Consider the following 16,820-nt stretch of genomic DNA (forward strand, 5'->3'; position numbering starts at 1 on the left):
TTCCTGTCATCAACCTCTGGTTCCTTGATCTAAGTTGATTTTAATTTCCTGCATTTTAATTTCCTGTCATCAACCTCTGGTTCCTTGATCTAAGTTGATTTTAATTTCCTGTCATCAACCTCTGGTTCCTTGATCTAAGTTGATTTTAATTTCCTGCATTTAAATTTCCTGTTACCAACCTCTGGTTCCTTGATCTAAGTTGATTTTATTCTTCCTGCATTTTAAATTCCTGTTTATCAACCTCTGGTTCCTTGATCTAAGTTGATTTTAATTTTCTAGCATTTTAATTTCCTGTGACCAACCTCAAGGTTTCGACCCAAGTGGGATTTAGCCTCCGGACTTTAATTTCAAATTTCAAATTTTAAATCGTCCAAAATATGGGTCTGAATCTTTACATAATTCCTACACAGGAAAATTTTTCCCTTTAATAGAAATTATGTAAAGAGGGGCAACTGTCGACACCATATTTTGGCCGATCCCCCCCGAAATTAATAAAATTTGAAGCCGATCCCCAACACAATCCCCTTTGCCAACCGACCACACTTCCGATCTCCCCTCAAAAGGAATTTAATTAATACCAAGTCTCCAGGTCATTTAAAGCCTCACCGATCCCTCAAACCAATTCTCGAGTCCCCTGATCATTTAATTATATTTCCGATCTTTCTTGTCAAATAAGATTGAACCAATATAAGGCCTTCGTACCACCAGTCTTATTACCGATCTCTCATTTAAAAATTTGAGAATGATAAAAGGTTTCGACTCGATTTAAAGATGATCCCGATCTTAAGTGTTCAAAGCCAAATTTCTAATTTTAATTAAGTCCCGTTTCGTAACTGATCTCATGCATATTGTGTTTTCCGATCTCCTATACTTAGATCAATAATCACTTTCAGTTGTCATTCTAATATGTTCAAACAATCAAGTGCTTACGCAATTTAGAAACTTTCTGATCACAATCAATCATTGAACAAAAGGGGAACTTTCATTTCATTTCAAAATTTATACAAGTCATTCGGCTGGGGGATCCCCCAGCCTGAATTACATGTTGTTTATTTTCTCTCTCACCTTCAGCCTCCTCTTCGCTATCCTCACCTTCGTCCTCGGGAGCCAGGTTGGCCATCCAGGAGAAGTCCTCCTCGGGATAACGCTTCTTGAGCTCAGCCAGGAGATCTCTGTGAGCATTCACATAAGCGCCGGCCACTCCGGTCACCATTTCTTCTTCTTTCGCCTTGAGCTCCTCAGCAAGATGAGCGAGTTGAGCAGCTTCATCAGCTCGGAGCGCCTAAACTCCCTCGAGAACACGATCTCGCTCGGCCAGAACATGAGCTTGCTCGGCCAGCTTGTCCTCATAGAACTTCATTCGTCCCTCAATTTGAGATATGTAGTCCTGAGCGGACGAAAGTTGGGATCGGAGAGAAGACACCTCATGACCCATCTTCTCGACTTCCTTACCCAGGCGATGAGCCTTCTCCCGGACCATGTGCTGGTTCACCAAACGTTCAGGCTCATAGATCTGGTCAAGATGTCATCAAGGTTATCCGGAGACAGCCTATCCCGATCTTCTCGAAGGCAGATGGAGGACGCCAAGACCTTAGCGAAACCGGGGTTTTCTCGAACCGTGCGATTCTTCTCCAGTGAGTGGATCAAGACTTGGGCACCGCGGGAAAGGGACCTTACAGGAGGTTGGGAAGGACCCCCTTCCGCACTCGGAGCGACTGGAGGAGGTGGAGGCGGCTCTTCTCGGCGAGGAGGAGATCGGACCACTTCTATGACCGGAGGCCCAGAAGGTTGAGACGAGCCTTCCTGTATTTCCCCGGGCTCATGACCAGGCGTTTGAAGCAGCTCGGAACGCTTCATCTCCCGTACCTTCCGGGAGATCTCTCTCTTCCGCTTCCGGCTCTCCTTAGAGGCTTCGCCGCTTGTCATACCTGCACAAAGAAGAGGTCAGTGAGATCGCTAAGGTCCAAAGATCTGAGATATAGAAAATACCGATGCCGAGATCAGAGAGCTGAAGCCCGCGATCTTGACCGGTGACCAGCTGCATAGTCCAATGGTGTAGCTCGGCCGTCACTGCATCCAAACAAGAGAACTTCTCTCTGGACGCCTGTTCCTTCAACTCCATCACCATTGCACCCTCTTCCCTATTTAGGGCGATGTGCTTCGTAAGCAAAGGACCCTGATGCAGCCAGCTCCGAGGGAAGCCCTCAAAACCGTTCGGAATTTTGCTCCTCAAGATGAAGAAGCGGTTCTTCCAATTCTTCAAGGAGGAAGGTAGGTCGGTAAAAAGCCCACAATGGGGTTTCGCCTGGAAGAACCAATACTCGTCGTCCTTACGACGAGTTAGCCTGTGCAGTTCAGCGAACACCTTAGCTGTAGGTCGGAGCCCCTTAGCTCGGCATAGGCCTCGGAAGGCTACAAAGATTCGCCACGAGTTCGGGTGAACTTGGGCGATGCACACTTGGTGATATTTTAAAACCTCTTTAAAGAAGTCGTCAAGAGGGAACCGCAGCCCGGCTTTTAACTGTTCTTCATACACCATGATCATATCGTCCCTCTCAAAGAAGTGATCTGCTCGAAGGTCGCCATGACACCGGATAAGTTCGTACGAATCAGGCCGGATGTTGTACTCCTGGCTGAACGACTGCAGGTCGGTTTCTTGCAAGATTGATGGCAGCTCGTCCATGGGAAGATTTTCCCTCCCCGAAGAAGGCACATGTCTTGAGGGTGCTGGTTGTCCCCGAGCTGGAACGGAGACCCTAGGAAGTTCAGGCCGCGCGCTTGGTCCGACCACCTCTACCTCATCGGATGACCACGAGATCTGAACGGAAGGGGGGCTTGCCGCTCTCTGACCCTCGGCGCTGCTCATTTTCAAAGGAAACAAGAAATTTAAACTAAAAGAAGGATAAAACCCTTACCGGAGTCTGATCGGTGTTGGAAGAACTTGAGGAAATGAGAGAATTTTGAAGTTGTTCGCGAGAGACTGAAAATGACATAAGGAAGCAACTGGCTAACCCCCACCCCTATTTATACTCGTCCAAGCATTTAATGCTCACGATGTTCCAGGCAGTGCATCGGTTAGCGGGACTCGCCAGCTGTTCTGACACGTCTCACGAATATTCCAAAATTCCATAAGGAGAGACCGGCTAGTTAGAGATCGGCTAATTAAGGCAAATGTTTGGAAGTGCGGATCGGATAAGAGCTATTCAGTTGAAAACCAGATCGGATAAACACACCAGAGATCGGAAAATAATCAATAATAATAAAGTGGTAATTGGCAAAATAAATTTTATTTCCAAAAGGTCAAATTACATTATTTGGGCGATCTCTGGAGATCGGATTACATTAAAGGGCTAATTACATCATTTGGGCGATCTCTAGAGATTGGATTACATTAAAGGTCTGATTACATCATAAGGGCGATCTTTAGAGATCGGTGGAACATCCTATCTAAAAGGTCTATGTCAAAGCCTAGTCTCGTGGCTGAGTCAAAAGAAGTGTTTGACCAGGAGACCGGCTTGGGGACTATGACTCTCATGAGAATGAGAGAGGTCATCATTAAAGTTACCGCTCGAAATCGAGTCGCTATCGGAACACCCAGTGTGGAGAGGAGCCAGATGAATGCCAAAGAGCAGTCACCGGTGTTGAGGGGAATATTAGCAGTCTTATCGCTCGAAATCAGTTCCCCGATTATATCGGGTTTACGATTCGAGAACGGCACGATCGAGGTCCTTGATCCAGATCGGTTAATTAGTCCAGTTCTCTCACTGTCATCAGATAAGGTCATCATGATTTTCCGATCACCGGGATCGTAAATTTTCAGGCAAGGAACAAAGAGGGCAACCGGAAAATGATTAAAAGCGGTCATCTTGTCCGGGATTGTTGCCGGAGCAGCTAGAACAGGAAAAATGAGGAGAATAGGGGAGAAAGTCAAATAAGGTAGGGCTTCCCGGTTAAAGGTATATATAGGAAAATTTGAGCATTTATTGCAAGCAGAAAACGAAGCGGACGCCTCGAGAATTGAGGGAAATAAATGCTTTGACTGGACCGAACCCGAAAAAAGGAAGACCAGTGTGGTAAAGATCTGTAGAAGGGAGACCGGTATGAGAGATCGGAAAAGGATCACGTTGAAAAGACCGGAAAGGAGGGGAGGTCAGAAGGCAAAGAGAATAAGACGGCTCCTGCTGATTATCATCATAATCAGGGCCGAGGTAGTTAAAGCGTCACAAACGAAATCTCCACCGCATGCCCCAGAATCGCCGCATCGACATGTGCCGGTATGTCGGGGCGGTGTACATCCTAATCTCCACCTTTGATCTTACTTGTAAGGACGAGCTCGGAGCCCTCGGATCGAAGAAGAAAACGACAAGATCAGCGCTTTTCACTCCTAGCCCTCAGATCGCTCTTGACAAGAAATTTTGGGCCGTCAGATTAGAAGAGAGAAAAGGACAAATACTCCGGAAGGGATCTCAGTCGTCCGTTCTGATTCTCTTTAATTCCCGAGCCCTTAGATCATGTCCTTCAAAATCTTAACCCTCCATCTCCCTCAAAACAGATCCTGACCCTCCATAGGGAGCACCCGGTTCCTATAAATACCTGCATGAAAAACTGTTCAAAGGAGGAAAAATAGTGAATATAGCGGAAGGACTCTGAAACTTAATTCAGCTTGTTACTCTGCTATTTTTGAAGCTTTCATAAGAAAAACTTTTGAAACCAGTTTTCTGAAGTATTTTCTTGCAAAGGATTTCTGAACACTGAAACTCTCCATTTTCAGTTCGTTCATTATCCTGTGACACTCTCACTTTCTGTCTTTGTTATCTTTATTCCCACTTCCGTTGTTCAAGCTCAACTTCATTCATACTTGGTTATAATATTGATCGGACTGCATTTTAACAAGGTATTCTTCATTTCAAGGCGAACCTTAGTCTTCAGGTTACCAGCCCGCGGCCCCCATTACGTTCTGTGATCTCATAGTTAGTTCAACAGATCCGACTCCCCACAGATGAGTACTCATATTGCTTTTTTATTAAGTGCTCATTCTTATTTTACATATTTCCTTTATTCTTTATATATATATAATTTTCTCCAAGTTTATATTGCGCTAAAGAACACGAAGAAGGTCATTCTCGAGTTTACTTCCGTGTTGACCAGTCCATTCTTTTTATTAATCTTTGAACGTAAGTCTTCTAGTCCCGAGTAGCATATAAGTGGTCGGATAAAATATAGGTAACTATATCTTAAGGGTCTCTTTAAAATAATGAAAGGTCTTAACAATAAGTCGGGAAAATAGTAAGGCCGAATCACTAGAATAATGCAAAAGACAATTGAGTAAGATGTCACAAGGTAGAGTAAAACCGAACCTTAAGATAGATAAATGGGATAGATCGGGTATCAAAAGGTACTGGTAAGGCGACCACATAGGAAGGTCGGAAAATTCGGTTTGGTATCTCCTGACTAGTTACAAGGTACCAATGAGTTAAAAGAAACCTTATTCCGAGCCCCGGCATCTTTAAATGCCAGAACCCTTAGTTCTAGGATTTCGTAGCTGTAATCAAGTTTCGAGAGATCGGAAAAGTCCTTATCCGGTTCTCAACCTAAAATTCTAATAAATATTTAAAAAGGAGATCGGAGGAGAGTTCTTATCCGATTCTCACTTAAAATTTTAATAAATATTTAAAAAGGAGATCGGAGGAGAGTTCTTATCCGATTCTCAATCTAAAATTTTAACAAATATTTAAAAGGAGATCGGAGGAGAGTTCTTATCCGGTTCTCACTTAAAATTTTAACAAATACTTAAAAGAAGATCAGAGGAGAGTTCTTATCCGATTCTCAATCTAAGATTTTAACAAATATTTAAAAGGAGATCGGAGGAGAGTTCTTATCCGGTTCTCACTCTAAAATTTTAACAAATATTTAAAAAGAGATCGGAGGAGAGTTCTTATCCGGTTCTCACTTAAAAATTTTAACAAATATTTTAAAGAGATCGGAGGAGAGTTCTTATCCGATTTCCAAATTAAATTTTAACAAATATGTAAGATGATCCCCCTAAAATAAAACAAATACGCAATAGCAACTCACTAAGGTTGTCTCATTTACTTATGTATCTGGGTAATCCGAATTAGTGAAAAATCAAATATTCCTTTTATCAAAAGGATTAACATTTCCAGTCAAACCCTCCTAACTATAAAGAACGTGAAGTTAAATCTGCTTACCCTCGTTGAGGGACGAGGCGGGGTGCCTAACACCTTCCCCACCCATTTACGGACCCCGAACCTAGAATCTCTATTTTTAAAGTGGTTTTATTTTAACTTACTTTCACAAATGATTTTCTTTAATTTCCCTCAAAATTAAAGTGGCGACTCCTCACTTTTCCCACTTCGGTGAGTGTTCGTCCAGGCGACCGCAAAACACCTTGCGACAGTTACCTTCTCCAATAGCCCTTCTAGTGACTTATCTGCTTTTGTGACCATAGCAAGAGTCCTCTCACCAGTCTTATCCACTTTCTGCGACATTCTGATAGATTCACAAGTAATAACATCAATAGTAGCAGATAGAACATTGAGTATAATGCTTTCTTCAGGAATTATATAATCCATGATAATTCCTACTATCTGCTCATGGATGTTATCAGGTTGGCCATGAACAGGCACTCTAGCGATTCCAGGAAGATCAACCATTGTAAGATCTGGTACACCATTCTTTTTTCACTAGTAATGTCAAGGGAGTGTTAGACATGCCCTTACCATTGCCTGCAATCACAACAGTGGCATCATTTACGGCCTCCGAAACATGGTCTTCATTTGTGCTGATAGTGTTGTCGTTGAACTCTAAAGAAAGCTCTAGTTTAGGAGATGGATTGTTTTGCAGCCTCATAACAAGGGGTACTCTTGTGCAAAAATGGATTGTTAACTGTGGTGTCTAACTTGCAGTTGCATTGCTTAGTAAAAAATGGGAGACAGACCACAAAAATCTATATCTATCTATCTATATCTATATAAACATTATAAAGCTGAACTTTAAAAGAAGTTAACACAATATAGCTAAGTGGCAGTCTATTTGTTTGACAAATGGCATCTTATATGGTGAAAACAGATTTTCCATCACCATTTTAGTGACTCATTCCTCTCCTATGGTTTTATTATCCTTTTCTTTTACTTTCTTTTTCCGTCTGTTTCAATCTTTCACTTCTCATTCTTAACAGTTCTTTCATTACTCTTTCTTAACAGTTATCTAGTTAATTATAAATCCTCTCACCCTTTCAACTGTCATCTGTTACAAATATGCTATAGTTTTTATGATGATTCTCTTTTACTCTTTGCTTTCCTACAGTTTCAACCTTTTTCCTCTTTCTTAACGGTCCACCCTTTCAACTTTCATCTGTTACAAATTATGTTTTCATCATTAGGACTTATAAACTCCATTGTTATAGTTATGGAACCTATAAAATGGGAGATACTTGCAGAGATTGATTACTTAGTAGGCAAAACAAGAGCAATGTTGGAAGCTTACAAGCAAGCTCTTGACATGGAGCTGTGTCATCAAAGCCATTGTTCTCGAATGATTTGTGGAAACTGGCAGCCATACTGGAGATGCCTTAATCCTCTTTGGCTTCTCTTCTATAGAGTTTCCAATTTTATTTGCTTGGCCTTGATGCTTTATAAGATTGTGGCCATTGATAGAGCTTTTGCCTCCTTAAACTTAATTCTAGGCTCATGTGATTGAAGACATTAGCAGAAATTTATTGTGTTTCTAATTGCAGTTAAGTTGTAATTGGATGCCTTATAATTTTCTGTTTGGTTCAATGATTGATCTGCAGGTAGACATTTGCAGTAGTTATGGTATATTTTGTGGTATGTCAACCACAATTTTCAATTTTAATTCCCTAATGAAGCAGTTTAGTGGTTTACACGTATTGGTTTCTCTATGCAGCTTCCACTGTCGCATTTGGATATGGGTGTTGGATGTCATGTAACGTTCCGAAAATTTTGAGCTCTAAATAGTACTATTTTCAGTTTGTGAATAGTATTATTCAATGCCAGCTCGAGAACTAAAAAAAAGATGGAAATTAATTAATATAAGCAGAATAAAAACCAGAGTTACTATCGGGTTCTGGACTTAATCGGTATTATTGAAAAAGATGGACTACAACCCGATAAAAGACATTTTGGTCAATTCACTTGAAGAGTTGACTTTTGACCGAAATATCAATTAAATTAAGTGAGATTGGTATATTAGAATGGGATTTAATTAATTGAAAGAGTATGAAAATTTAATGGAGACATAGATGGAATTGTTGAATTTTAATAATTATCATTAGAATTGTAATTATAATTATAATTATAATTATTTAGATATTTATGTAAATAAGACAAAATTAATTAATTGAGATAATATCTCATTTAACACCTCATCACCACCATCATCTTCATCATCTTCTTCTTTCCTTTGTCATTACTATCCACTCTCTCTCTCATCTTCTTCATTAAAGCTTCAATTCCCAAGCTCTAAACCCATGAATTTCTCCATAATTTTTCTAGGAAATCAAGAGAAAACCTTGTATCAAGCCTTGATTTGAAAAAAGCAAGTAAGAATTCAAAGAAATTTAAAACATTAGTGAAGAAAGAGGGGTAAATTTCAATAACTATCCATGAACTTATATGGTTATAATACTACAGTCCTTAAACTTTAAAAAGTAACATAAAACCCTCCTAAACTTTTAAATTTTGCACAATAAAATCCCTCTAACTTTCAATTACTGATTTTTCAGTTAAAAACTGATGTGAACAGCTCCCGCATGGCTTTTAGTCTACATTTCTCTCTCCTCTTTTATTCAAATTGTAAAATTATTCTCTCTGCACCTGAAAAATCATTCTGTTTACAGTGAGAAAAAGGATTCAATTTACACATAACTTGAGAGAGAAAAGAGAAATATTGACTAAACTCCATGCTAGAACTGTTTAGGTCAGCGTCTAACTGAAAAACTAATAATTAGAGGTTAGAGGGATTTTACTGTGCAAAATTTAAAAGTTGAAGGAGTTTTATGTTGCCTTTTTAAGTTGAGGGACTATAATGTTATACTACATAAGTTCAGGGACAGTTGTCAAAATTTATCCGAAGAAGGAGTGTTGGCCAATTGAGGTAAGTTATAATTTGAGCTTAATTAGTTGTGAATTTATGGAATTCAAGTTTGATTGTGGAGATTACTATAGAAATTGATTGAAATTATAGATGTTATTGAATGAAGGAATTTCGGTTTGGGGAGAACAAGAAGGAGAGTCAAGGTTCTTGGTAAATTGAAGGTTGATTGAGATGGATTAAGACTTATAATCAAGGTTAGTGCTAAGAAACTCATTAAATTTTAAAGCTATTGCTAGTTAAGTTAGAGTTTTTATACAATTATGGTTTTCATTGTATGATGCTTATTTAATGCTATTATGTTTATATAATGATTATTTGATGTGTATTTGTTGAGAAACATTAATGATATGGTGAATAAATTAAATGAAATGGGTATTGTGCATTAAGTGTGAATATAGACAATTTGAGTCCAGTGGGATTAAATACTTGTAACTTGAGCTACATAATTCTAATTGATGTGAAATCAAAGGCAAATTAAAGATAAGACAATATACTAAAATTTTCATAAAGACAAGTTGCTCTAATTCTATATGTAGATACTTTGAATAATTACTAGAAATTGAGTCATAAAACCTGGAACCTAAGAGCAGGGCACCCTGAATATTCCATATTAAAATGACTATAACTCACTCTAGGAAGCTCCAAATGAGATGATTCTTGATTTGTTGAAAAGCTAAGACATAAAGAAACAACTTTCCAGGAGAACAAAACGACAAATTCTAATTGCAACTTATTCAAATCTGGACTCCAAAAACTGCTCAGAACCTATCCTGCAATTAGTAAAATAGTGCATCTGAACTTGTCCTATTTACTTGGACATAACTCATTGTATATAATTCCAAATGAGATAAATTTTACTTTGTTGAAAAGCTAAGACACAGAGGAACAACTTTTATGAAGAACCATTGACCTGAAACTGACTAGAAGATACCTGAATTATGGCTGAAATCCGGCAATACACTGAAAAATGACCAAATAAATAGTACATACTAAATTGAGCATAATTCACTCTAAAAAACTTCAAATTGAGTAATTCTTGAATCTGTGTAATCTTGAGACATAGGGGAACCATTCATATGTAGACCATGATGCTAAATTATGACTATAGCCTATCCAAATTTGCTTGATAAAGTGAGTTTAGAAATCTGCCTAGATTCTGGAAGTGACCTCAAACCTGAGATTTGGTCACCTGAACAATTTTAGCAAAATGGCCATAACTCAAGCTACACAAATGCAAATTGAATTATTCCAAAGCAAAAATAAACATAAGACATAGATCTACAACTCTCATGAAGAAGGTATGGCCTAATTCCTGCTGTACCTTAACCAAATCTATTAAGGAAGTTAAGGTACCAAATCTAAAATTTATGAAATGTAAGCATAATTGTTTAAAATGTGAATTGTGATTAATGCCAATAGCATGTTAAGCATGAATGATATGTGAAATTGTGTTTGGGACCTATGTTTCTCGTGATGAATGAGATGATGATGAAATGATAAAATAATGAGAAACTTGAATTGCTAATGATAATAAATTAGCTCGAGTATGCCTAGATAGTAATGCATAGGTTAGATAGATTGGCATGCCAAGAAAGGACGAGATTAGCAGTACTACCTATGACTTCTATGCCTAGATACGATTGGTAGGCACCGAGTGTCCGATATGGTTACCCCTTATTTATGATTACTTTAAATAATCATTGGCAGGCACCGAGTATCCAATATGATTATTCCTATGACTTTTATATCCAATTATATTGCATACCTGGCAGGCATCGATATGTCCGACGGTATGATTGCCCGAGACACTGAGTGTCCAGTGTCAGTAAAACCCATATATCCATTCCAAACAGTTCTGTTAAAGGTTATTTTGGGCACTAAAATGAATCAAGAATGTTGAATATCGAAATAAAGAAAAGAAAAGATCCTATGAAAATAAATATATCCAAAGATTGTGAAAATATAGAAATATGAGAAAAATGAGAGAAAGATCGACAAATGAAATGACTATAATTTTTTGATGTTATAAATTCTATGTTCTTTTAATTGATGTATGAATATTTAAATGTGCACTTCCTTATTTCATACAAGCATAAAAATCATATTTTTGTTGGTATATTGTACTTTTATTATATTGGTACACCACTAAGCAGAAATGTTTAGCGCGATGGTTTCTCCTTGCGCAGGTCCAGGCGACAGGACCCAGTAGACTTGAGACAGAGATTTTGGACTGATCTGCAGTAATGGTCATTGTCACCTCCGCATATTCATCTGGTAGAGATCATTGGCCCACAGTAGTGCATAATCATGTAGATTATTATTAAACACAAAGTTTGTAATTAAATTTTGAGATGTATGATAAATTCACACATTTTGTAAATAAATGCAATGGAGGAAAAATTTATGTATAAAAATAGATATGATTAGAAATGGAAATATGAATTGTGATGTTGAAATTGTTATATATTTGAGACTTTCCAATATGAATTATTTTAACGGGTAAATTCTCTAATAAGTAAAATGTTAATAATACGGGGAAACTCCTGCAGTTTCCATTTAAAATTTTCTTAATTAAATTATAATGAAATTAAATTAATTATTAATTGAATAGGATAAGATTAGGTGTTTTGGCATAGGATGTAGTATTTCTTTGCTCGATTATACTGTAGATCAGGTAAGGGGGTGTTACATGTCATCATTGCAAATTCCCTATGAAAATGTGGAAATTGCCAAGTTCTTGAGAAACAGACGTGGAAGATAATGGAACTACAAACTCTACAACTTAAAAGGAAAAAGCAATGAAAGGAACCATGAAGTTGCAAAGTCACAATGCAAAAGAGGCAATTAGGCTGAGAGCTGGATTTGGGGATATCTTATTCAAACTATTTATTAGGTCAGTTCATCTACATGTCAATTTTCTATATCCTATATAACTTCTTTTTATCAAGTCTGGTTGATGCTAACCTATCTAGATCATTTTATCTTATAATAGACTTATGCAGGTGTTGTCATCCTAACAGACATGGTATTTTGGCGTATAAAAAATCATATTATAAACAATTTTTCTAGTACATCCTTTGCAGACTATTTCCATTGCCTCTTTTTATGATTTTTTTAATCGATGTCTTCAGGATTAAATGATTTTCTAAGCAATTGACATTATGTTAAACCTAGCGCTATTTTCCAACATATTTTAAATGTTATATATTTTGAAAAAATGATATGCAATAATTTTGCAATAGATTAATGATTTTCAGTTTTTGGTTTTTTAATGCTTCATTGTATGTATTTAGTAATGCTTCATTGTACGCATAAATATTTCTTAACCTGGAGAAAATTGGATAGTTCTTATTGTAGTTTTCTTCCAGTTCAATTCTTCCTTTCTGGAGCTCTTTGATTATTCAAGTATGCCTCAGAAATTCGGAAGCTGTATAAGTGAAGTTTGTTCATCTCTGTGATCAGTAGTAGTACTAGAATTGAGCCTTAAAAGGCTTTTTCAATAATGATTTATATAGATTTTTCATATGAAAATATTGCTTGAACTTTCAAGGTGATGCTTGCAAAGGAAAGGGAAAAGAAAAATCTCCAATTGATATGCTACACGACCACGTCACAAAAGCGGATGGCCATTGGAACAAGAATTGGATGACAGTATACTAATTAAGTGCATCTTTTATGCTTATATTGAATTAAGGATAAATTTCAATAACTGAACCTGAACTTATATAGTTATAATACTATAATTCTTTAACTTTAAAATGTAACATAAAATCTCCTAAACTTTCAAATTTTGCAAAGTAAAATCCCTCTGACTTTCAATTACTGATTTTTCAGTTAGAAACTGATGTTAATAGCTCCCGCATGGCACTTGTCAATATTTTTCTCTCCTCTCTTATGTAAAGTATAAAATTATTCTTTTTATATATGAAAATTATTCTATCTATAGAGAAAAAAAAATGATTCAATGTACACATGATTTAAGAGAGAAAAGAGAAATATTGACTAAGTTCCATACTGGAACTGTCCAGGTCAACGTCTAACTGAAAAATTAATAATTTGAGGTTAGAGGGATTTTACTGTGCAAAATTTAAAAGCTGATGGGATTAATGTTACAACTAGATAAGTTTAGAAACAGTTATCAAAATTTATCCATTGAATTAATGAAAATAAAGGGTGAAGTTCCATGATAATGTACCAAGCAAATGCTTTGTCCACTATATTTAAAATACATTGTAAAAAAATTGATTTTTTAATAATTTCTTTTACAATCATACACGTCATATTTATAATTATAATTACAAAAAAAAAATTAAATTTAGAATCAATAAATATAAATAATTTAAAATATAATCAAATAATAAATTGATTGTCCACAATTGTATACAACAACAATTTAGAAAATTCAAAAATTCGCACAGTGCGCTGGCAAATGACTAGTGGTTTCATATTTTGCATATCACAGATACAGAGTCCTTATTTGTGATCTTGAAGCTAATCACAATTCCCTCACTTCATTGCATGTAAAGCTTACATCTATCTTAATGTCTCTAACGTGGCCATATTTGTCAAGATACATATTGTGTTTAATCTATATCCATATTCTGTGCCTTCATAGTTCTATTTCTGTTGCAGGGCTCAAATCCAGATACAGCTATGATCTAGAAACCATTCATGAACATAGAATTGAAGCATTCAAAGGCAAACATCCAAGATCACTATTTTGAAAAGTTACACAGAATTTTGAGGCGTTGGTAAAAAAATTACTACAACCAAAAAACAAAACAATTAAATTGGAGCTAGTTCTTTGGTATGTTTTTCCCAACAATCTTAGCTGGTGCTATCCGTAGAAGATTTCCTGGCTTACCAGGGAGAGCACCTTTGATCATTACAGCACGAAGATCATTATCAATTTTAACAATCTTGAGCTTTCTGATCTTTGTTTTGGTTCCACCCATCCTACCAGGCATCTTCTTACCCTTGTATACTCGGCCAGGTGTTGTTCCAGCACCAATGGATCCCAGTGCTCTATGACTCTTGGAACCATGGGTCATTTGTCCCCTTTTGAAATTGTGCCGCTTAATTCCACCTGTCAGCAATTGGAGAAATAAATAAATAAAAGACGGAATCAGGACACACCTCATAGGGACTTCTAAATTATCACTTATCAGTAAATCAGAAAAACTATTCATAAATAATGAAAAAAGAGAACCTAAATTGGTGACTAGAAGACCAAAAGAATATGAACACAAATTAAGATACCAACAGTTTCATAACAGGTAATACCGCCCATCACCGGTCTTAAATGAGGGCATAACAAATTATGGCATTACACACCACTGAATATATGCTCTTATGACATTGCAAGCTCCTGGCAACAACATAGTTTAATGCTATCATTCAGGGGACCTATGCACTACACCCTTCATTCTTCACCAAGCAAATATGTGTAGGTATATGCTGACATTCTATAGCTGGACTTAATTCTTAAAGGGTAATAACTGGTTAACCACAACATGAAACAGGAAGTCTTTTAGGAGACCCATCAATAAAGTCTTGCCAGGTTCTTCATTGGAATTTTTTGTTTCAGGATAACAGTTATTTGCTCTACTGCACTACGAAAAAAGGAAAAGAAAAGGAAAACACACACAGACACACACACGTCGTTTCACCGTAACTGTCTCCTCATGCCAGTATGTTCAGTTAGGCTTGCAATAAGAAGGATCTATCTATACTTAGCGTAAAGAGCACATAGCTGCAAGTGGCAAATGTCAGATCGCATGAAGCAAATGAGATGCTGCATAACATCTATTTAATCAAGCCAGACATGTGACATATTTCCTTCTATTACTATTACTGTTGTTATTTTTGTTTTGTAATGGTGAACCAGTAAGAAATGTAGGAAGTTATTCCTTATCCCTTGCCAAAAGATAATATATGAAATTATGAATATCAATCAAACACCTTCAGTTAAACATGCAATGCTATTTTTTGTGCTAATTTTGCCAGTTTCTCTCTTATCAAATCAGCTGTCTGGTTCTCACAGAGCATATTCAGACCTGCTGCCAATATTTTGCATATCTTTAAAACTAAGGCACCAAATTCCTGTTCCCACACAATGGCTGAAATGACAAAACATTATGATTTTAGTATTCAAAATTGATATGAGGTGACGAAGCTTTTGAGGCTGGAAACAAAAATTTCAAAATGAATCACATCACAGAGAACAAAGCAAAGTAAGTCACATCCCTTTGTCATCAACAAAGAACATCACAATAGCTCCTCATCCACAACATTCCATTGCTTTCAATATCTCAAGCAAAAGTAAGAAACATACCTTTTCAATCAATTCTCACAAGCAACACCCACCCACCCGCTAAAAATCCTCAACAAAGCAAACAAACACCAGACGAACACCAGCTAAATAAATAATGAAAACAAAAAGTACAAACCTTGAAAGCCTTTGCCAATGGTTATTCCAGAGACATCAACAAGATCCCCTTCCTTAAAAAACTCCTCGAGAACCAACTTCTGCCCAACCTCAAACCCATCAATATTTTGCAACCTAAACTCCTGCAAATGCCTCATAGGTATAATCCCTGCCTTCTCCAAATGGCCCAACTCAGGCTTTGTCAGCTTTTTATCCCTAACCCTCCGATAACCCACCTGAACAGCATCATACCCATCAGTGGCCTGAGTCTTGATTTGGGTCACAATGTTTCCTTCTCGAAAGCCAACGACTGTGACGGGCACAACCGTCCCATCAGGCTCAAAGTAACTCATCATGCCAAGTTTGGTTCCCATCACACCAACTCCAGCGTCCATGCTCATTGCCACAATAGTGAGGTTAAATTTCTTACTTCTGCCAGGGCAGGTGGTGAGAGTTAGAGGGGTTTTGGTGTGGGAACGAAGTGGGTTCCGGGTAATGGGGGAGAGGAAATTGCATTTTAAGGTGGGGTTGGGGATTCTGGTTTTAACAAGTGATGTAGTGCAATAGCAATGGCTCAGTGGTGAAACAGCTGCGATTGGCATATTTTTCCTTTTCAAATATTTTGGATTAGGAATTGGGGTTAGAGGATACTAATCAATCCTTCATTTGTGAGAAACGGAACTTCAGCAACAGAGAGGATAAACAGTAGAGCGAAGCCGAGAAGGGCTGTTTTCTTATCCTCAACAGGTGAGAGAGAGCCCGCAATCTTGTGGGCCGCCTACTACGGCTTAGTATATGACCAAACCAATATGGCCGTTTGATTCGATGACTAATGGTCAATTAAATTATTAAAAAATTTTACATAATGCTTCATAAAATTAAAATAATTAAAAATAATTTAATAAATAATATTAATTAAATCAAATTAAAGTAGGAGTTGCATCAAATCAAATGGAATAAAAAAAATTAATTTAATTCATTAATTTGAGCTTATTTCATTAGATATTTTAATTATTATATTTTTTTAGACATTATAAATAATATAAATAATACAGTGTATCTCGTAAAAATTTATAAAATAAATAAAAATTTATCATAAACTAAACAAATCATTTCATTTAATTTTTTTTAATATTTAATAAAAAAATCAAATTTTCATATATATATTAAATGTTACCTTCGCCTTCTAAAAATTAAATTCTGACTCTGCTGACTAATTTCGTATTAATCTCCTATTAAAATTCTTATACATACATTC

The 16,820-nt window shown here is 36.8% G+C and overlaps 1 protein-coding gene and 1 pseudogene across 1 annotated transcript; both read right to left on the reverse strand.

The window, feature by feature from the left end:
- The window catches only part of LOC110650722 (dynamin-related protein 4C-like), a 36,836-nt pseudogene extending 29,291 nt beyond the window's left edge, over positions 1-7,545 (reverse strand).
- A 6,273-nt stretch (positions 7,546-13,818) lies between these two features.
- Positions 13,819-16,309, reverse strand: LOC110651184 (50S ribosomal protein L3, chloroplastic). The gene is made up of 2 exons (XM_021806439.2): positions 15,585-16,309; positions 13,819-14,221 (listed from the first exon to the last, which is right to left on the reverse strand). The coding sequence occupies exons 1-2, from the start codon at positions 16,162-16,164 to the stop codon at positions 13,932-13,934; spliced, it is 870 nt and encodes a 289-aa protein (XP_021662131.2). The 5' UTR covers positions 16,165-16,309; the 3' UTR covers positions 13,819-13,931.
- Positions 16,310-16,820: the final 511 nt, after the last annotated feature.

The sequence above is a fragment of the Hevea brasiliensis genome, chromosome 3, assembly GCF_030052815.1.
Source record: "Hevea brasiliensis isolate MT/VB/25A 57/8 chromosome 3, ASM3005281v1, whole genome shotgun sequence".
NCBI lineage: Eukaryota > Viridiplantae > Streptophyta > Magnoliopsida > Malpighiales > Euphorbiaceae > Hevea > Hevea brasiliensis.

Bases quoted from the DNA above. Each gene is read 5' to 3' on its own strand.
- LOC110651184 (XM_021806439.2), bottom strand. From the start codon at position 16,164: ATGCCAATCGCAGCTGTTTCACCACTGAGCCATTGCTATTGCACTACA. The intron at 14,222-15,584 runs GTTTGTACTTTT...AATTGCTGACAG, and splicing joins CATTGGCAAAGGCTTTCAAG to GTGGAATTAAGCGGCACAAT.